This window comes from Mustela erminea, chromosome 5 (assembly GCF_009829155.1).
Source record: "Mustela erminea isolate mMusErm1 chromosome 5, mMusErm1.Pri, whole genome shotgun sequence".
In the NCBI taxonomy this organism is placed as follows: Eukaryota; Metazoa; Chordata; class Mammalia; order Carnivora; family Mustelidae; genus Mustela; species Mustela erminea.
The window spans coordinates 103,427,992-103,451,425 of NC_045618.1; the positions used below are offsets into that span (position 1 = coordinate 103,427,992).

Genomic DNA, 23,434 nt, shown 5'->3' on the forward strand with positions numbered 1-23,434 from the left:
TTTATATGAGTGAAAAATTTCACTTTTATTCATCACTGTCCTTATAAATCTTTGATTTAATAAATATTCTGAGTTCCCTCTCTTTATATGTCATTTAATTGGGGCAATTTATTCTTTTTTTTTTTTAAGATTCTATCCATCCATTTGACAGACAGAGATCACAAGTAGTTAGAGTCAGGCAGAGAGAGGAGGAAGCAGGCCTCCCGCCGCACAGAGAGCCCGATGCGGGGCTCGATCCCAGGACCCTGAGACCATGACCTGAGCTGAAGGCAGAGGCTTTAAGCCACTGAGCCACCCAGGCGCCCCAGGGGCAATTTATTCTTGACAATGCACAATGGACTCAGTAAAAGGAATATGTAGCAATATTAATTCTGCATTAAAGTCTCCCAGAGTTTTCTATACTTACTAAAGTATTTTTGAAGAAAATATTATTTTAACCTCTATCTTTCAGAGTGTCTTTAAAAACCTGAAGATGCTACAAGGAAATCACTCTTCCATTTTCTTACTTAAGGAAGTATACATTCAGGAAGCACAAAGAAAAAGTATAGCTGTTGATGACCCACAGGCAGTTCCTGTTAACATTCTGGTATATTTCTTTTTGCTCCTCTTAACTATTTTTTCTCTTTAGACTATATTTAGCTGTTTTCAAATCCATATTTGATACCAAATTGAGACAATCTTGGTATAGGTTCTCTTGGTTCTTCTGAAATATCCATATTTATAGAGGAAAATTAAGCTCTTAATTAGATATATCATCTGCATAACAAATTTAATAGTTCCCATTGTCAACCTTCTTAAGCATGCCTTTCTGCACTTCCTCATTACCAGCAGGCCCAAAGATTCAGACAATTTCAAAACTAAGAGGTGATCAGAGCACTTTTATAAAAGAATCAAAATATTGTTTGGTCTATTTATTGTTTCTGGAATACCATCTTCTCAGATAATTTTATTGTCACAAGTTGGGTTCCCTGGAAGCAGAGATTAGAACCCAAGAGGCTCATGGAGGAGAATCTTGACATCAACAGCTGAAGGACAAGAAGGCACACGACCGGGCAGAGGGAGAAGGTTTGGTTATTGATGCCTCAGCCTACCCTACAGGGGTTCTGAAGCTGGATGACCCTTTGGAGCTGTCAAGAGGGGGAACAGTCCTTTATCTCTTCAGTTCAATCAGTCAACAAATACAGGCCACCTGAGAAACAGTATGATCTGAGAAGTGGCTGTCTTCAGAAAGCCGTCTAATAGCACTTCTAACAATTAAAGGAAAAAGTATTTCAGTCCTAAAGAGGGATGCGAGCAGCATATCACAGTTTGTTAATTCCTTACTCTATTATTCTCATCTTGATTCTATCTATGATTAAGTGGAAAAACATAAGCTATAGAAGAAAGAGGGAACTTGTTCCACATAAAATTACTTAAATCCTGAGACTTGGTTCCTTTGTCTATAAAATAGTGGTATAATACACCTTTTGTAGGGTTACTGTGATCGTTGAATAAATGTTCACAAATGTTCATAAATGTTCACAAAGGGGTTGCCATATAGGAGGTCCTCAACAAATGGAAATTCTTTTTTCCCCCCATTTTTGGAAAGGCATTTGTTCTACCAAAGCATTTTTTCCTAGTATCTTCAAAGATTTTTCTAATATCTCATAATTCTAGAGTCCAATAGCCTAAGAACACACTATCTAGTTGTAGGGTACATTAATAGCTGCTTATCCATCCATTCCCTGTTTCCTAACAGTCATGGTTTTATTCAAATATAATCCTAGATAAAATAAGGAATCCAGATTAAAGACAATCCCAAATGGATTGTCAAAATACCCCAATTTCCTCAAGAAACACTATCATGCCTAAAACACTTTAACACTGAATATTAAAACATTTTATGACACTATATAAAATGATTGAGTAGAAGTGAACACAAATACATACTCTAAAATTTTTAATACACTAACAATATATGTGACCCCAAAAGGACCCAGCCACAGAGAAGCTGACACCAAGGATGACAGAAGGAACTGTGAACATAATTTTGGACCTTGAAACCTTTGTTGAGCTGGTGATTGTAAAGCACCAGGAATCACCCTGGGAACTTATAAAAATAATAAATTTCTCTGTTATTAAGCCAGTTTGACTTCATTTTACCATTACTAAATAGCCAAAAGTTCTCTGAACAAGTCCATAGTACATCTTACCAAACCCACCAAAAAAATAACATTTACTGACATTGTTTTTGTTCTCATCTGCTTTGTCCTTGTGGGCAAATGTTATTTTATTATTTTGTTGCATATTGCCTTATATAGACTCTGAGTCTTTGGGTTACCTTGCACCAACTTCTTTTGCATGCTCATATGCTTGGGCCCTTAGAAAAGCCCAACTTTTATATGTTTCTTTGTTCTGCATGTCTTCCTTGAATTATTCATTAATGGGATGTTAAAGCTGCCTTTATCTTTTGGTAAGACTAGGCATTCTGAGAACATTCTTCTAAGCCAGCCCCTCACATGGCCTGACTGCTCATATAGGCTCGATATAAGTTTAACATACCTTTCCCTGACAACAAAAGTGGATGTGTTTTCTTTTCTTTTTGAAAACCCCTAATCATACACATTTATAAGCTGCTGCTTGTTTGGTGAATGCCACCAGCCCTAACTCATTTAGAGGTAGAAATAACTGGACCCAGGTCTGGTTACAAGCTTAGCTACTATGAGTCTTCCTGGTGCTGTTATGGCCCTGTCTTCTACAATCCTAAAATTAAGAGTTTATAAAAGAGAAAATAGTTCAAACACATTAAGTGATTGATATAATTCTTTTCAAGGGAAGAAGGCATTTCCTCCTAAAACTACCAGGTATATTAAGGGGAAAATGAAAAGAAAAAGGCAAAGATTTAATGGGTCCCTCTAATAGTTGAACCGTTTGAAACTGCAGAATGTAAACAACTTCAGATTCCAGAAAGCTCATTTAAAGGAACTCACTATACTCTGAAAAATGTAATATGCAAAGCTGCTCAACATCAACAAATTTAAGAGTCCAAGCTAAGAATAAAGCATAAGATGCAAATATTTCTGTCAAAGTTTAATACTATATTTTGATTAAACTGAAGAATGTTCATAAGTGCTGAGTAAATACACTTAGTTTTAATTAAGCTTATACATTTTAAACAAGAGAGGCGAGGTAAAGTACATTTTTTATTCTGCATAGTTAATGTACAAAATATCCCCACTTCCCTCAAGAAACACTATCATAGCTAAAACACACTCTGATGAACACTGAATATTAAAACATTTTATGACACTATAAATTGACTAGAAGTGAACACAAATACATACTCTTCAATTTTCAATATGCTAATAATACATCACATTGATAATATGAAGAAAAATACTTGGATTTATTTTTAAATTCAAGATTCTTCTGGTTGTTCATCACGGAGGGGTCTTATAGGTGAAAACGTAATCAAATTACCCCCAAAGGAAATGTGTCTGGCATGATCTTGATGTCTCCTCTCCACCTGAGTGAATGTACTACTGAAGTTTAGGCCGGGCTAGAGAATAAATTCAGAGAAGTCACTAAATCAGAGTTTTTACCAATTAAGCCTTCAACATTGCAAATAGCAGGTTAATTAATAACATGAATAATATTTTGGTATATAGTAATAAAACCATTAATAGCACAATGATTTTGCTACTTACAAGTGGAACTAATTTCAAATATATATATATATATATATATTTTTTTTTTAAATTGAAAATGTATGCTAGGTACATATGCCTCAAAGATGACTAGTAATATGTAAATGGACTTCAGCAGTATATGTAGGATAAATAAAATTTAAGACCATATCTCAAGCCATTTACACAGATTCCACAAATCCCAAACCATATAACTGCACCTCATAGGCCTTTTACTAATGTGATCCTACTAGGATCCTTTTCTTTGTTCCCCCTCGAGTCCTATTTCAGGTTCAAATGATGCTACAGAAGCAAGTAATAATTTGGGTCTCAACTAGAAAAGCAGACCTATGGAAAATAAGATTGAGAAGTCCAAGGTCTAATATATATGAAAAGTAAAAAAGAATTCATAGGGAGACTAAATTATAAAGTACCAAGACTTGTCAACTAGCTAACGTATAAGATAATTGAAACGCTTTTAATCATAGTATTAGTATAACACAAAATGTGATACAGTACATTCCAAATTTATTTGTAATATCCTATATTATCAGAACCAAGCATTCAGAGTTCAGATCTGAGAACAGGATTAAATCAGGTTTATATCAACTGGCCTGAAGATGAAATCCCTGACTCTAAGATCAAGAAAGCAGACTACAGGTCACTACAGGTCCATACTGACACACTTCATTCTACTCCTGAGACACAGGGCAGCCCAGAAGCCTGCATGAAAAGAAGGCATATCTTTGGAAATAATGAAAGCCAACATATACGGAGATCCTTAAGGAATTAGTGGCTTAAGGAAGCCAAGTATTTTCCAGGCTTTACAAGGTTAACAAAAACTATTGCTTTTATCCTACATTTGCCTCAATGAACTTTTTATATTCTGAGATCAAAGTTTAGCAAACCAAGGCCATTTCCTGACCCATTTTAGCAACTGGCCCTGGAAAATTTCAAAGTAAGGCTATAAACCAGGGTGGTCAACCTGGCTACACATTAGAATCATCTGATAAAGGTCCTACTCCAGATTGAAATAAAAATATCTGGGGGTAGGGCTGAAAACCACTGTTATAAACAGCAGGCAAGAGTGCACTATTTTATTCATGCCACAGTGCCAGCTCTGCCTACAGAGGAATTTACAGATAATAAGCGAAACAGATTCCTAAAATTATAATGGGTTTTAGGAATATAACATTCATATTATATTCCTAAGAGATTGTGTGCATTGTGCACCTACATTTATATATACAAATTAATATGGGAGAGAGGAGAGCTTTTCCAGGAAGGCCTCACAGAAGGGCTAAGGTTTGAACTAGATGTAGAAGCAAGAGGTCACCAAAAATAAAGGCTGGGGAGCCTCTAAATAAAATAGTAGAAGAGAGAGTAGAAGATCTACTCTCTCTCTCTATCTATATATCTATATATATCTCTCTCTAAAAGAATTAAAATGGAAATAACCCCTGATGACTAATGGTAGGACAGACATTATCTTCCCATATTATCATTATCTTCCCAAATGCATGTTTCTAAAGAAAGAAATCTTGTCTTGTTTTTTCTTACATCACTTTGAGATACCTAGCATAATTCAAGCTACAATTAGATATCTAAGTATTCAAGCAATATGTCATAACAAATTTGATACATAAATTATATAGGGAAATACATCTTCAGAATGTAGTATTAAAACATGCTACATTTTTTAAAGTTTATAAACACATTTTTTCCCATTTTGAGAAAAATGAGTAACAAATGAATTTCATAGTAAATAAAACAGTAACATATAAATCTGAAACCAACTTTGTACACAAACTGAAAAGTGAGTAATACCATTTTATAAAACAAATCTAGACTATAAAGCAATTTTTCAAATTCAGTTGGAAAACTTACCGAATCAAGAAGATGGCATTCAGTAGTAAGACTTTTAATATCAAATACTGAAAAAAACAACAACAAAAACCCCAACTTTTAACTTTTTAAATATCCTCGCAGTCAGGTGTTGTTAAGAAATAGACAAAAATGAAGAAAAGCTCCATATATTAAGTGCTAAGATAAAAATCTAGGTCATTTTATGCTACAGCATTCTTTTATAATTTTTTAAAAGAGTTTAAAAATTTATTTATTTTTGCAAGAAAGAGAGAGAGCGTGCGCAAGCAGGGGTGGGGGTAGGAGAAACAGGCTCTCGCTGAGCAGAGAGCCTGACATGGACCTTGATCTCAGGACCCCGGGATCATGACATGAGCCAAAGGCAGACACTTAACCAACTGAGCCATCCATGTGGCCATGCTATAGCATTTAAAAAAAATGTACTTAAGGGGCGCCTGGGTGGCTCAGTGGGTTAAAGCCTCTGCCTTCGGCTCAGGTCATGGTCCCAGGACCCTGGGATGGAGCACCACATCAGGTGGTCTGCTCGGCGGGGAGCCTGCTTCCTCCTCTCTCTCTGCCTACTTGTGATCTCTATCAGTCAAATAAATAAATAAAATCTCTTAAAAAAATGTATTTAAATTTTTTATTAAAATTCTCATTCTTTTTTTTTTTTTTAAGATTTTAATTATTTGTCAGAGAGAGAGCGAGCCAGAGCAAGCACAGGCAGACAGAGTGGAAGGCAGAGTCAGAGGGAGAAGCAGGCTCCCTGAGGAGCAAGGAGCCGGATGTGGGACTCGATCCCAGGACGCTGGGATCATGACCTGAGCCGAAGGCAGCTGCTTAACCAACTGAGCCACCCAGGCATCCCTAAAATTCTCATTCTTAAATTCAGTATAAAAAGAGTCTTCTAGGGGCGCCTGGGTGGCTCAGTGGGTTAAATCCTCTGCCTTCAGCTCAGGTCATGATCCCAGGTTCCTGGGATCGAGCCCCACGTCGGGCTCTCTGCTCAGCAGGGAGCCTGCTTCCCTTCCTCTCTCTCTGCCTGCCTCTCTGCCTACCTGTGATCTCTGTCAAATAAATACATAAAATCTTAAAAAAAAAAAAAAAAGTCTTCTATAAACAAATCCCATGCTTATAATATTAAAGGTATCACTGAGCATCCAGGTTAGTGAATATATAGAAATCTGGGGAGAATGATGCATTTGGAACGCATGGAAGCTCTGTCCCTTTTCCCCATGCTTTGCCCTATGCATCTCTTTCACATGGTTATTCCTGATTTACATCCTTTTATAATGAACAGGTAATATACTAAGGTTGAAAGAAAAAAAGAAAAGGCACCCAAGAATATAGCTGGAGTACATTAAATGTCTGGCCGAAGTTACGTTTATTTTGCCTTAGGCCCCAGCCAGAAGAGCACCACTGAGGAGCAGATGAAAACAGTAGGCGAAACTATCACACATTATACTATAACGAAAGTCTAAGAGACATTTCCTATTGCAGAACAATCACAACAAAGTAGATAGGAAAAGGCATTATGAAAGAAAAATAGGGCATTTTAAAGAAAGTTTTGAGGATGTGTGTTGACAAGGAGGTAAACTAAAAAAATAAACTTTGGGGAATTTCTGAGTCTTCACAATGAAGAATCCAGATTGGTCTAATGTAAAACGCTCCTTATTTCCAACATGGATTATTAGCTGTCGTTTTTAATAAGTATACTTCCAAAGGTCTGATGTGTACAGTGGGACACTACGACATGTGCCGATTCTTATAAAGTGTTTCTTGTCAATGCCCAGTTTTTCAACCTTTAATATTAGAAACTGGTTCCTAGAAGTAGTCACAATAATCTCTGTATTAGTCCAAGTTCATTTATTTAACAAAGCCTCATCTAAATATATTTAAAAGAGCTCACCTGACTGAGAAATTTTAGTCTTCTCTTCCTGTAAGATGTCATTTTGTGATGGTATATTTTTTTCAGGGCTGCTCATCAAAACATCCTGTGCTGTGACTGAAGAATGTAGCTCCATCCCTTCTACACCATCTGGAATTTCTTCCTTTTCATTAGTATTAATATCATCTGCCACTTCACTAGCAAGTAGAGGCAAATTCATTCTTTCACTGGGTAAACAATCCGTCTCAAAGTTTATCTTGTTTGCATCCTGGAAGTAAAAAAGATTTTTACATTTAATTACCAAAAATTAGAAAAAATAAAAGTCTTGCTGCTATTAAAAATAAAAACAGTAGAACAACATTCTGAACACAGGCTAAAGAACACTGTAACTCCTACTATCTTGCTTCTTGAACAATTAATTCAAAGAATATTATGGCAATGGTATAATTGAAGGAAGCTTCTCAGCAAGTATCTACAATTTTCCAGTTTTGTGACTGGCAAACATTTTTTCGGGAAAGGCAAGATGCAAACTATTTTAGGCTTTGTGAACCACAGAATCTCTGCCACAACTACTCAGCTCTACCATTGTATTGCAAAAGCAGCCAGATACAATACGTAAGTATGGCTGTTATAATAAAACCTTATTTAAAAAAAAAAAATCTTGATGTGAGTTAACACAAAATGGGACTATGCTTTCAAACAAGACAAAGGCCTTTAAAACAAGAAGTATCATTTGAATGACTGGTTTAGATTTCTGTTGAAAATTCTGGGGGTTGCTTATGGAGTTACTATATATAATGACATAAATTGTGATCTATATACTGGAGTGGGACTTACATAATTTACTTCAATTAAATCTTGTAATCCAGAATGCTGAGCTTCTTCTATGCTATTCCTAAAAAAGAAAAAAAAAGCAGATAATCAGATAATTAAACATACTGCTATCTTTTTTACTTGTGTTTTGATATTATCCTTCATGGGTCAAAGATGGAGCCTGGTCCAAGATCAGACCTGGTCCAGAGAAGTTAGTTTGGGACTACAGCTATAGTGGGATGGCCACACAGACTGGGTGCACTCCTCCCCAGAAAGCTCACAGCCTGTTACCATGCTGCTGAGTCCACCGGCAGTCTTGCGAATCTCACCAAATCCAGAGATACATACATACTAGGGAAAGGTTAGAATAAAGCCAACTCCTGGGGATCAAAGCAACAAGTCAGTTATTGTGTACTACATTTACTTGTTAGTTATAGCTTAATTCTAATTCTAATCTCGAAGTTTGTAACTTGTATTTCATTAAAAATACTTGGGGTATTATGCTGAGCCAAATAAGTAAATCAGAGAAAGACAATTATCATACAATCTCCCTGATATGAGGAATTTGAGAGGCAGAGTGGGGGTTTGGGGTAGGGAAGGAAAAAAGAAACAAGACGGGATCGGGAGGGAGACAAACCATGAAAGCCTTAATCTCACAAAATAAATTGAGGGTTGCTGTGGGGAAGGAGGTATGGAGATGGTGGTTCCATTATGGTCATTGGGGAGGGTATGTGCTATGGTGAGTGTTGTGAAATGTGTAAGCCTGACCATTCACAGACCTGTACCCCTGGGACAAATAATACATTACATATTAATAAAAATAATAAAAAAAAAAACCTGTCTCAACCTCTTGCAAGTCATTTTTTTTTTAATATGTTATTTTTCTAGTTTTCAACTCCACTTTGCCTTCACTGCACAAAGTTGTTTGTATGTAAGATGATCTTTCAGGATTACTTTTGGGAATCAAGTAAGAAAAATTTAAAGAATACTTGTAATACCTTTTTTTTTAAAAAAAGATTTTATTTATTTATTTGACAGCAAAAGAGGGAATACAAGCAGGGGGAGTGGGAGAGGGAGAAGCAGGCTTCCTGCTGAGTAGGGAGCCTGATGTGGGGCTCGATCCCAGGACCTGGGATCATAACCTGAGCTAAAGGTAGACGCTTAACTGACTGAGCCACCTGATGCCCCTGTAAAATCTTTTAAATACAATTATGGGTCTTCTTAGCACAAGATAATAAACTAGAGGATATATATATAAAGTAAAGCAACTTGCATTTAAGAAATGACAATAAATTGGTATTTTATAATCCACAGATTTCTAGAACACCTAAAATATTTAGTCCCAACAAAATCTAAATATAACTTTGTTCATACTAAAAAATTTGAAATTTTAAAATTTGTTCCATAAAATATTTAAGAGCAGAAACTTTCATTTGTTTCCTCTATTTCAATTCATAAGGTGTTCTTTTATTTTCTTTTTTAAAGATTTTATTTATTTACCTGACAGAGATCACAAGCAGGCAGAGAAGCAGGCGGAGAGAGAAAGGAGGAAGCAGGCTCCCCGCCAAGCAGAGAGCCCAATGCGGGGCTCGATTCCAGAACCCCAGGATCACGACCTGAGCCGAAGGCAGAGGCCTTAACCCACTGAGCCACCCAGGCACCCCGACAACCTTCTTTGCTTTAATGACTGAGTATTCAATGCTATCCCATCTCCAGATTAATAATAAAACCAACAGGGGCACCTGGGTGGCTCTAATAGTAGGCAACTGCCTACTTGTAATCTCTATCTGTCAAATAAATAAATAAAATCTTAAAAAAAGTAATAAGTCATCTTTAATAATAATAATAACAATAATAATAATAAAACCAATAGTTCTCTCTTGGTTCCAGACCACAATTTTATTTTCTCCTTACCTTAAGTTATCTTTTTCCTCACAGATTTCTGGTACATTTATGGTCCTTGAACAAGGACTATATAGATCATTGTGATGTGTTTGTGCAGAGGCCATACTCTGCAGCAAAAAGAATAGAGGCAGCCTCCAGTTTGACTAATTATAAGCTGTATTTGGGTAAGTTACTAACTTTTCACGTCTTCTCACTTGAAAAATGGGGATCTAGTATCTCACAGGGTTGGTTCCCCTCCCCCCGCAACAGGGCTGCTCTACAGATGAAATGAGATAATACATGTCAATAACCTAGAACCATGTCTAGCGTATAATTATTTGGTACACATGAGCTCTCCCTTTTTTATGCAAGATAGCAAACTCAAGGCACTTTCGGTAGAGGCTGGTACAACATAGCCTATCTCTCAAGGACCCTGCAGGGAAGTCCTGGCACTGGTGTTTCATAAATGATGAACCTGAAGCTAAGGGAGTTAATCAAACTCCCAAAGTTTCACAGCTCATATGCCATAGAACTGGTTTTGAGCTCAGAGCTGCCAAGCACCAGAGCTGTACTGTGTTTAGCACCAAACAACACTGTATTGCTTCTTTTCTTCTTAGTTCTGCAGAATTTACTTTGCATGCTTAAATATAACCAATAATCGATCTAAAATTGTAAACCTTAGTTCCCTCACTTAGACAATAGAAGCATTTCTTACACGTTACAGAGTCATTGTGAAATCTAATTAAAAACATAGATCTTGCATATTTTACCAGGCTAACAATCTGAATTGATTTTTAATGTCAGCATCTGTTATACTTCTTTTTAAAAGACTTATTTACTTATTTTTAGAGAGAGAGTACGCGCACGCGCACATATGCCTGTGTGTGTGTGTGTGGGGGGGGGCATGGGTAGAGAGAATCCTCAAGCAGTCTCCCTACTGAGCACAGCGCTCAATCCCACCACCCCAGGGATCATGACCCAGACCTAAACCAAGAGCTGGGCACTTAGCCAACTGAGCCACCCAGGCACCCCAGCATCTGTTATACTCTTAATGATAACACATGAAAGAAATACCTGTTTTTAGGAATAGTTGAAAGCAAAGTCTCCTTATCGACATGCTCACTTTTGGTACCTTGAGGATCAGGATTCTGTGGTGACATCGTTTGTCTTCGATGATCCATCTCAGCCCTGGACTCAGTCGCACTTTTACTGACAGACTTAGGTGTCCTATGTCTTTGAGAAAGATGTTCAGAAGAGATAGAAAGTCCTAGAAGATGAGAGAAATCATCTCAATATCAAAAAGTTCTTTCAGTCATTTTTCATTATACCAAACAAGACAGTGCAAGTTCTTCCTGTTACCCTACCAACTAGCCTCTTCCATAATGTTTTTTAAAGACGAATGCCTGGGACTTTCAGTTAAAGATAGTATTCAACACACACATTAGATTCTGTTTCCTCTTGACATCCCACTACTATAAGCAGTAACAGAGATCATCTTAAAAGGCAGAATGTTACAAGGACAAAGAATGCCTCCCCTTTTATTTCTCAGGAGCTTTTTATTTTTTAAAAAGATTTTATTTATTTACTTGAGAGAGAGAGAGAGAGAAAGAGAGGGAGAGTGTGCTCACTAGTAGGGGTGGGCGGGGCAGAGGGAGAAGCAGACTCCCCACCTGACCAGACAAACCCACATGGGGCTCAATCCCAGGACCCTGAGATTATGACCTGAGCTGAAGACAGACACTTAACCAACTGAACTACAAGGGAGATCTTACTCAGTTTTTTAAATTTGAAACACAATTTCAAGGACAAAGGGAACTAAAAAAAGAAACAATAACCAGAAAATTTTGGAAGTTGTAATGTTAGATGAGTGAGTGGGATATTATTTAGTAGACCCAAGAAAATAAATTCTAAGCCACCAGTCACAGTCAGGAAAGAGGAGAAATGACCCAATTTATACCATGGCATCCCTCAAAAGAATTGGTGGTCTCAAGTACGTCTGGAAACAGAGATGAGAAGGGAGCTAAAAACAGAAGATTGGTTCAAAGTCAGTTTAAAGAAAGAACAAATGGAGCCCTTTCCTCATTCTGCACAGGTAGGCAACTGTGTCATCATGCCCCCACACCCTCACCACCCAAACCAGAAGACTAGAAAGGTTTACTTCCTGAAAAAGTGAAAGAAAAAGTCTCTGGCTTAGGGGATACCAGGTAAGGTTAGGAGATTGGTACTATATGGAAAAAAGGGGATCACAAACAAACAGTTCAGACGCTTAGTTTTTTTCCTTCCCACTTGGCTCCTGAAAGATGGCCGGCCGGAATAATACCCTCTAGGCAACAGACAGGAATAATCTTTTCTGGGGAGCCAACTAGCCCATGAAAAAAGAATTAAATATAGTGATGTACAGATTCCTAGCACAATGGCCCAGGTAAATCACCCCACAGTAAAGCCCCGATTACCCACGTGCTACTGGACAGCGACCTATTCTTAACCATAAGCAGCCAATGAATGATCACCAGACTCCCAAGGAAATCCTCCAGTACAAGAGATGGAAACAAAAACCAAACAAATGAAAGTTTCTTGGAACAAATACTGACTGTACAGGGGAAAGAAAACATAAAAGCTATCGTTAACATCCTCAGAAAGGTAAGACAGTGCACTTAACAAAGAAGTACAGAATGTTATAAAACGGGACATTCCAAGAATGAGAAAGAGGTCTTGGGAATTTAAACTATGAGAGCAAAACCAAAAACCAAAAACAACCATGAGAGCCAACATGAAAGCTGAGGAAATAAGGAAGTAAAAAACAAGTATAGGAAAAATTATAAAAATAGTCTATTTACCAGAAAAAAGATAAAATAGATGTTTCTAAAAAGAAAGATCAGAGAGGACCAAGGAGAGTAAATTCAAGGAACAATTCACACACACACACACAAGAACACAAAAAATACACTGCACAATTCGAGGGGGGAAAAAATCCACATAGTCGAACAACTCAAGACTCCAACAAAACCCTAAGAACTAAAAGTGGTTGGGATGGCTCAGTCAGTTAAGTGTCTGCCTTCAGCTCAGGTCATGATCCCAACATCCTGGGACTGAGCCCCACATCCAGCTCCCTGATCAGCAGGATGCCTGCTTCTTCCTCTGTCTGCCCCTCCCTGCAGCTTGTGCTCTCATACTCTCTCTCTCTCTGACAAATAAATAAAATCTTAAAAAAAAAAGAGAGAGAGAGAGAGAAAGAAAGAAAAAGAAAACAAAAGAGAACTAAAAGTGGCTGACTCTAGGGAGTGACAAATGGGGTGAGGGGCCTTCCTTGGGGGACTTTGCTTTGTAACAAGCCTCATACAAACCATGTGCTCTGTAATGAGAACTCAGTTTTAACAAGATATCTTTGGGCCATAAACCTTAATCTCCCCAGTCATAAATGCCAAGTTGGGTACATGAAAGAACAGTGATGAGTTCCTTGGGAAGTTAGTGGCAAGGAGCCGTGTTACTAGCAGGAAGCAATTCCTGGGTTTGTTGGAGGTGCAGCTGCTTAGAGTAAAGAATCCAAATGAAACTACACCAGGTGTGATAGCTAAACTGACAGGAAGGTTATATATAATATACTTGAGGTGATAAATTTCCATTTTAATATAAATATTAGATAGCAGCTCAAATTTACGTTCAGAAAATTTCCCCATGGACACAGTTAAATAATAGGGAAAAAAATATCCCTTCAGCTGATTGGTATCTGAAGAGGGCTTGGCCCCTTTCTCCTTGAAAACAAACATCTAGCACTTAAAGCACTGATAGAAGTGTCCACCGAAACTTATGGAAGAGATCACTTCAGCTCTGACCTCTTATCACGTGGCTTTTAAATAATTTCCATCTACATATATAAATTCAACCTAATAAAGACAGCCTATGAAAAATAACTACTAAAAATTCATGAAGAAAAATCATAAGGTCAGTTAGAAAATCATAAGAATGGTTTCCTGAAGTATTAAAAACTGGTTTCACTCTGGAAAACAGCATGGAGGTTCATCAAAAAGTTGAAAATAGAGTTACCTTATGACCCAGCAATTGCCACTACTGGGTATTTACCCTAAAGATACAAACGTAGTGATTTGAAGGGGCATGTGCACCCGAATGTTTATGGCAGCAATGTCCACAATAGCCAAACTATGGAAAGAGCCTAGATGTCCATCAACAGATGAATGGATAAAGAAGACGTGGTATATATACACAATGGAATACTATGCAGCCATCAAAAGAAATGAAATCTTGCCATTTGCGATGACGTGGATGGAACTAGAGGGTATTATGCTTAGCAAAATAAGTTAGTCAGAGAAAGACAGCTATCATATGATCTCCCTGATGAGGATGTGGAGATACAACATGGGGGTTTGATGGGTAGGAAAATAAATGAAACAAGATGGGATCGGGAGGGAGACAAACCATAAGAGACTCTTAATGTCACAAAACAAACTGAGGGTTGCCAGGGGGCGGAGGGTAGGAAGAGGGTGGTGGGGTTATGGACATTGGGGAGGGTATGTGCTATGGTGAGTGCTGTGAAGTGTGTAAACCTGGCGATTCACAGACCTGTACCCCTGGGGCTAATAATACATTATATGCTTATAAAAAAAATTAAAAAAAAAAAAAAAGCTGGTTTCACTGGAATATTTTTAAAGTAGGAAATTAGTACATTCACTGTTTCATAAAATCTGAGAAGTTTTAAATACAAATGAAAACTAAACCGAACTTCCATTTTCCATAAGTTTCATTTTAAAGCACAGCTAAAGAAGGGTGAGGGTTTGATGCCTGAGATGCTTGTGCTTAAATTCTAAACCAGCTGATTAACCTGAAGAAAATCACCTGACTTCTCATACTTCCATCATGTCCCTTACCTCTTGGGATCCTGTGACCTACACAGGACCATGGGGTTAAGCGGTAATAACAGATGTGAAATTGCTTAGAAAATATAAGAGCCATTTTAGAAGACACAGCATATTTCATCTAATCCTATACATCCAAACGCACCTTGCATATATGTAAGTGAGTATGTAGTCTGCTTTCCAGACTCAAAGAGACTCGGTTGGCTTCATATGAAAACTATTTTCGGCCTCTTACCTAAGCTCCCAAGTATTTCTCTCAATGAGTTAGCAGAAAAACGAACCTGAGAAGGATTTAACAGGACTTTCGATTCTGAAAAATCCAGCATCAAACACTATTTTATCAACTTCCTTTGGCATTACAGAGGACGCTGCCTCCACAGGTTCTTCCTGCTTCATCCTCTCTCTCATCGCATTTTTTATGGCAGCGAGGCGATTTCTAGCTGCAATTCTTCCGCCATCGTCCTGTTTGGGCTTACTTGCTACCCCTGAGACAACTTTCTTCTGCAAAGAGAAATTATGTATTAAAGCTACTCGTTATCATCTTATAAGAAAAACAATTAAAACATACATAAAATATTAAACACAGTCATCATATGCTAAGCAGTTTCCTTGTATGTGCTAACAATGCCAGAGGCCAAAGGCAAAGGACAAGCCACTGCCCTCGAGGAGTTCACAGCTTAAGGAAGGGCTAGATATAGATACTAAGAATAATAAATGTCAAGATTTGGACAAAATCAGACAGCTGTAAGACAAAACAAGGCTATAACCTAAGTCATCAAGAAAGGCTGACAGAAGTAGCCTGTGCTGGAATCACGGTTAGCCAGGCTACCAGATGGAATGAGGAAAGGTCTGAGCACAGAGAACAGCATGGCTGCAAAGCCAGAAGTGAAAGGAAATGCAGAGGAGGTAAAGTGGAAGGAGGTAAGCAACAGGTCGATTATAAAATCCCTTGCAGGTAACCATTTTAAGGAGCTACATTTATACAGAGGACATAGGAATAGAGCTTATCGATGATTTTTTTTTTTTTTTTTTTAAAGATTTTATTTATTTATTTGAGAGAGAAACAGTGAGAGAGAGCATGAGCGAGGAGAAGGTCAGAGAGCGAAGCAGACTCCCCATGGAGCTGGGAGCCTGATGCGGGACTCGATCCCCGGACTCCGGGATCATGACCTGAGCCGAAGGCAGTCGTCCAACCAACTGAGCCACCCAGGCATCCCTTATCGATGATTTTTAATCAGTAGAGTAACATCATCAGCTTTGTGATTCAGAAAGGCCATTCTGTCCATGGCCCAGAGAAGGGACTGGAGGGCTACCAGCCAGTTAGGAAGACTACTGTACTGATAATAAGAAAAGCTGACAGTAGTTAGGTTAAGGAGGAAAATGGAAAAACATGAATGGCTTCAAGAGATATCTAAGGGGGCAAACTGAGAGGACTTGGCAATCTATTGGATATGTGTGTGTGGTAGAGATGATGAACCAGAGAAAGGACTAAAGAAGATAGCCGGGTTTCTACCTTGGACATCTAGTGAAATGCCAATACTATTCTCTGAGACAGAGAAACAGTGATGTGTGTCCAGATGACTTTAGTTTGGAACATAACTTAAAATCTTAAGGTACATGGAGTCAGGATATATAGAGCTAGAGCTTAACATTAAGTGTGGTTTGAAATACAGATTTGGGATTCATCACAGAATGGGTAAGACTGTACAGAGAGAATGTGGAAGAAAAAAAATAGAGTTGAGGTAGAAATACGGATATCACAAACATGTAAGGGATAAAAGGAAAACCAAACTGCAAACATGACTGAAGAATGGGCACAGAGGCAGGAGGAGAATCAGAATATAATCTCAAGAAAGAGGGAATCAACCACATTTAATCCTGCAAGGGGGTTGGATTTTAAAATTAAGTATCTAATAATTCAGTGACTAGAGAATCAATACTCTTGGTGATAACTGTTCTAGAGGCAGAGAGAGAGGTGAAGCTGAATTGCAGTGAGTTGGAGAGAGAAGTGAGAACCAACAGAGTAGCAACAGAGTACAGACAGCTTTTTCTAGAAGACTGTCTGTGATAAGGAGTTGGGAACATCACAAGATGTTTTTTTCTTTAATGGAAATAAAGATAAATTCTAATCCAACTAATTCAGACTCTTAAACATATCTAAAAACTGATGGAAAAGGAGAAAACAAGGCTAAATGATGGGATGAGAGATCAGTGAAGAAGAGGTCAGAGGGAAGGGTATCAAAGTAGAGGTAATAGTTTTAGTTTATTTGTCCCATAATCTTAACAGCAGCCTGTAGAATAAAGTAAGAGGAGACAGAGACACCTGGTGATGAGGGACAGAATTACAAGGCTCTGACTGAATGTCATGCTGACACAGCCATTATCTGGAGCACTGATGACATTGATGTTTCCAGGACCAGGTACTCAATAAGAAATACCCACAGTGGCTTCAAAATATTCCAGCTTTCTTCCCCATTTCACAGATCTGAAATCCATTCATTTAATTTAGTCACTTGTCATGAGACTTCATTAGTAAAATGACACTGTAATAGGTTCTTTTAATATTCTACCACCTTAAACTCCTACGGTAGGATTTAAAACAGATCTTATTTGGATTACATAATAATAACCAATTTAGAAACCTGATTCCAAACCAAAGGTCTTCTAAAATATAAAGAAAAACTGGCAACATGCAAAGTGGTTTGAGAAGCATCATCTGCCCAAGAACATTTGAGTTCAAAACATTATTAGAAACAAAGAGACAGGAATGGAAATGTATCATGCTAACAAAGCAAATGTTACAGAAAATAAGAAAATTTACAAGATAAAGCATAGGGAAGAAGATAGATATTCTAAAGAGCCATTTGTTCCTCTCTGCTATTTAAGAATTCTTTCATTTTGAAATAGATCACTCAAAAGACTACATAAAAGAGAGGTGGCATAGTCTACTGACTAAGAAACACAGATTCTGGAACGAGAAAGTCTGGCCCTGAAACCCAGCTCCACTTTTGGCAAGTAATTTCTGGTTGTCAGGTTCCTCAACTGTAAAATGGGGAGCAGAACCCCATGGGGAGCACAACAGGATTGTTGTGATGATTAAATGAGTTTATACAAGTGAAATACGTGGAACAGTACTTGGCGCAGACCACACATTATAGGAATTATGTAGTGCTACTATTAGAATTACAACAAAATGGAGATGCACAGTTTGCAGTATAAAACAAACATGCAGATACCCACTGTTTAGTAACTTAGAAGCCCTTTAGGAGTCCCAATTCAATTACGGCCCCTCCCTCCCTCCAGAAATGACACTAAATTTAGTGTTGACCATTTCCTTATTCTTTCTTCAAAGGCAATCAGGACGTTGTAATTAATACATGGAACTTTATTTGAAAAAGATAAAAAATCTGAAGCTAAATGTTTTTAAAGCTTAAAAATAAAAATTTGTTAAAGTAGAAAAGTCTGTATGAGAAATTTGGATATAAAAACACAAACTTACCCGAACAACTTTTTTGCTTATATTATTATTGTTCTGCCATCCAGATTCCTCAAGTTTGGTCAAATTGTTGAATTTTTGGTTTACATCTTCTATCTGTTAATAAATAAAGTACAAGTTTATCAGATTAAAGCTAACCACTGAAGCTTCAAAAAAAATTAAGAATGGTGACTTGGACTGGTGGCATATAATTTAAACTAAGTCATTCTTAATTTAGTATTCAAATCAGGAATTTTTTTTTTTTTTTTTTAAGGATTTTATTTATTCAATAGAGAGAGAGAACACAAGCAGGGGGAGTGGCAGGCAGAGGAAGAAGCAGGCTCCCCAATGAGCAAGGAGCCCGATGTGAGACTGATGCGAGACTTGATCCCAGGACTCTAGGATCATGACATGAGTCACTTAACCGACTGAGCCACTCAGGCGTCTCCCTAAAAAAGAATTCTTATGGTAAATTGCTGTCATTTTTTGTTTTACAAGCTTCTAATATCTACATAAAATATGAAGAACCCTCCTAATTTATTTTTGACCATTAAAATGCAGGAGATATTTATATGTTTTTATGTTTTGTTTCCTAAATTATACAATGTGAACACAGAACACATTTTGTCTTCTTTTTCTTTTTTTAAATTTTTAAACACAATGTCTTCTGCAAATACTTTTTCTCAGTCTATGGTTTGCCTTCTCATTCTCTTGACACAATGTCATTTAAAAAGATTCAAATAATATATCCACTAGCAGAATGAGAACGTATGAGACCCTTATCCTCCTGGTATGATCCTCATCTCTTCTAGTTATCTGAAGGGGTGCTTTCTGTGTGCCACTTTAGGGAAGATTAGAACAAGCCTTCCCACATTCCAGTCAGGGCTTACATTAACCTCCACTGAGTCTAAAACACATAGCTCCGAGAGAGGTCACTGTGCAGACATAAACAAGATGGGGGGCACCTGGGTGGCTCGGTGGGTTGAAGCCTCTGCCTTCAGCTTGGGTCATGATCCCAGGATCCTGGGATTGAGCCCCACATCGGGTTCTCTGCTCTGCAAGAAGCCTGCTTCCGCTCTCTCTGCCTGCCTCTCTGCCTACTTGTGATCTCAGTCTGTCAAATAAATAAATAAATAAAATCTTTAAAAAATAAATAAATAAATAAATAAACAAGATGGGGGGCCAAAGATGGCTTCAGTGATGTCAGTGTATGATCCTTATCCATCTGGTATTTCCAATCTCCTCCAAAGAGGTCACAACCGTCAACAGTTTTGGCAAACATGCCCACATTCCCCTACTACGCATATATACACATATGTCTTCTCAGTTTCTCTCCTGAAAAAATGTAAGTTTCAAAAAGACTCAGGATTACACTTATGATCAACTGATGTTCAACGAATGTGTCAATACAATTCAATGAGAAAACGATAGTTTTTTCAACGACGGTGCTGGGGAAATTGAATATCCACAAAAAAGAGATGAATTTAGATTCTTACCTGTATCATACACAAAAATGAACTCAAATGAATCAGATACCAAACTGTGGAACTAAAACTACAATACTTTTAGAAGAAAACATAGGATAATCTGTTAGCTGACATTAGGCAGAAAGAGTTCTCAGACATCTAGAGCCATCCAACTTAATTTGAAAAAACAAATTTTATATAAAGGGTCAGGAATCAAAATAGCCTTGGATTTCTCAACAGCAACACTGAAACACTGAAAGCTGAGAGAAAATGCCCTCAACACTCTGAGGGAAAATAACTTCCAACCCAGAGTTTTGTACCCAGCCAATCACGTGTGAGGGTGAAAAGGCAGTTTTTAGACACCCAATGTCTCAAATTTTACCCTCATGTTCCTTTTCTTAGGAAACCAAGTGAGAACATATCACCAAAAATGAGGGAGTAAATGAAGAAGCAGAAGGTGGGACTGATCTCCAGATGGGGGCTATGGGAATGGGGGCCTGAGGTGAGTTGAGGTGGGCAGTTAAGAATCTGTAGTTGAGGTTGGAGCAGGAGGACATAGGGCTCTGTGAGATTGGGCTCTGGGAAGCTGAACTAAATATAATACCTGATTTCTTTGCTTTTTAAATTGTGTTGAGGAGGTTTATACAGACTTTAGAGGTGAACTGATGATAGACACAGAAAGACTAAACAAATGAAAAGCAAAAATGATTCAGTAGAGAAAAAAGGAAGAAAACATAATAATGTCTATTGCTGTATAGCCCAGATGTGAATTGTGTTTAGGAAGTCAGGATGATGTGTTGGTTTATGTCCAGTTTTTATATATTTACCAGTTTTCATAATAATGAGCTGGTTTGGGGCACCTCGGTGGCTCAGTGGGTTAAAGCCTCTGCCTTCGGCTCGGGTCATGATCGAGTCCCGCATCGGGCTCTCTGCTAAGCGGGGAGACTGCTTCCCTTCCTCTCACTCTGCCTGCCTCTCTGCCTACTTGTGATCTCTCTCTGTCATATGAATAAAAAAAATAAATAAAATAAATAATGAGCTGGTTCACTACCATCCTTTAAAAGCAGCCAATTAGGCGCGCCTGGGTGGCTCAGAGGGTTAAAGCCTCTGCCTTTGGCTAGGTCATGACCCCAGGGTCCTGGGATTGAGCCCCACATCGCATCTGGCTCTCTGCTCAGCAGGGAGCCTGCTTCTTCCTCTCTCTCTGCCTACTTGTGATCTCTGTCTGTCAAATAAATAAATGAAAAATCTTAAAAAAAAAAAAAAGCAGCCAATTATTTTGTGTTTTTCAGTGTTGTATTAATTGATATATTTGAAGATTTTTTATGTCTTCATATTGTTTATGTTTATCAACTACTGATCATTTCCCAGCTTTGGCTTTTGGGAGCCTCTTCAAGTTAGCTCTGGGAGAACTATTTTGAGGTTTAATCTAATATTATAAAACTTAGCAGATATAAATGCACAATTCAGTGATTTTCAGTAAATTGGCAGAGTTGTGCAACCATTGCCACAATCCAAATGTAGAATATTTTTAGCATAAAAGATCTTCTTTCCTGTGTGCTTGCTAGTCAATCCCCATTTCCATACCCAGCCCCAAGCAAGTAACTCTCTGTGGATTTGTCTTCTCTGGACAGTTGATATTAAATAGAATAATACAATATATATTCTTTCGTATGTGGCTTCTTTCACTTAGCATGATGTTTTTGAGGTTTTTCCATGTTATAACATGTATCTGTACTTTGTTGCTTTTCATTGCTGAGGAGCATTTCACTGTATAAATACATCACTCTCTAGTCATCAGTTGAGGGACAACTGGATTGTCTCTACTTTGGTGAAGATGAATAATCTTCTGGGAATATTCACGCAGAAATCTTAGGGTGGACATTTGTTTTCATTTCTCATGGGGTAAATATCTAGATATTGCTGAGACATATAGTAAATTTACATTTAACTTTTTAAGAAACTGCCAAGCTATTTTCCAAAGTGATGGTAACATTTTACTTTCCCATCAACAGCATATGAGTTTTCCTAAGATTCCGCATCCTCACACATTAACTTCATTTTCCAACTTTCTATAGAATCTTATATTTCTGCTCTCATAGTTTTTAACTTCAAAGAGTAATTTTTGTTGTTCTTGGAATGTTCTTTTTTTAATAGCTGCTCTTATTTGGCAGAGGAAATGTCTGGTCTCTTTGAGAATACTAACATTTGCATTTAAAAAAGTTATTTTCTTCTTTATTATCCTCATTTCCTCCAACCAAAGAGCTTTCTTTCTGGGGTGCTTTAACTTATTTTTTTCCCCTCAGGTTTGAGGCTTCCCTCAAATGGCTAGTGGTTCCTGAAATGGTATTTTGTATGTTGCTGGCTACTGGTTCCTGAAATAGTATTTTGTATGTTAATCTCTAAGTTAAGGTCAAAAAGCTATAGAAAGTGTCATGTCCTCCCACACTTTTCCTGATCTTCCTAGTGAGTTCCACTATCATACATTACATTAGAGTATGTACGTACATTAGAGTGCAGTTATATGTTGTGTCTGACTCTCTAATAAGTTACAAACTTCTCTGGGAGAGAAAATGAGCCTGTTTTTCAACTCCTGGCATGATGCCTGGCACACAGTAAGAACTCAGTAATTGCTAGCTGATCTTAACTAGTAAAGACTAAATTTGTTCATTTTTCTCAAATATAGTTATTAAAGTCTATACAACAGTTGAATATAATCTCAATTTCCAAACCTTTTGGAAATCACCCTGACAACATAGGAAAGAAGTGGACATAGTTATAACATTTAGACAGTACTGGGGCACCCAGGTGGTTCAGTCAGTTAGGAATCCAGCTCTTGGTTTCAGCTCAGGTCATGATCTCGGGCTGTAGGATCAAGCCCCATGATAGGCTCCATGCTCAGTAGGGAGTCTGATTAAATTCTCTCTCCCTCTACCCCTCCCACCGCTTGTGCTCTCTTTCCTGCTATATAATCAATCAATCTTTAAAATTTAGACAGTGCTTTACAGTTTATAAAAATATTATCTAATATCTCATTTAATATTACAGGTACCTAAAATAAGCACCCATTATCCCCATTATTTTATTTTTACTAACTCCATTTTCAAAAAGACCCACAGAGTTAATACACAGAAAATGCTTAGCTACATACCTGAAAACTAACCATATCCCAAAATCCATCCAGATCTGTACAAGTAGTCTCCTTTTCACCTCGTTTATATTCACAATTGTCCACCAGTCCTTCAAACTGCTTGAACCTTTCTTTCATAAGGAGTCTTGTTTGCCCAACTGCTGTGCGAATGAGATCTTTAGCTAAAGGAAATATGAAGTTTTTGAAAGTTAAAGGACAAAACTGGACCTTTATTGCCAGCCTACCAGCTGATAAGACCTCAAAAGTAAATAACCTCAGGCTTATAGAATCAAATTCTTACCTTCATGCAAAACAAAAAATATCACTACAAAACTTTATTTTACAAATACTGAGCATTTACTATCTGCTTTAATTCCTG

At 37.6% G+C, this 23,434-nt stretch overlaps 1 protein-coding gene across 2 annotated transcripts in view; it reads right to left on the bottom strand.

The window, feature by feature from the left end:
- Positions 1-3,162: 3,162 nt before the first annotated feature.
- DLGAP5 (DLG associated protein 5) overlaps positions 3,163-23,434 on the bottom strand; it is a 39,136-nt gene continuing 18,864 nt past the window's right edge. For both annotated transcript variants that reach the window (XM_032344287.1, XM_032344288.1), the window contains exons 12-19: positions 23,077-23,237; positions 18,484-18,576; positions 15,266-15,485; positions 11,188-11,380; positions 8,254-8,311; positions 7,438-7,684; positions 5,553-5,599; positions 3,163-3,538 (exon numbers count right to left, since the gene is read on the bottom strand). In XM_032344287.1, the coding sequence (XP_032200178.1) occupies positions 3,398-3,538; positions 5,553-5,599; positions 7,438-7,684; positions 8,254-8,311; positions 11,188-11,380; positions 15,266-15,485; positions 18,484-18,576; positions 23,077-23,237 (1,160 nt within the window). In that variant the 3' untranslated portion in view covers positions 3,163-3,397. The remainder of the gene's footprint in view (positions 3,539-5,552; positions 5,600-7,437; positions 7,685-8,253; positions 8,312-11,187; positions 11,381-15,265; positions 15,486-18,483; positions 18,577-23,076; positions 23,238-23,434) is intronic.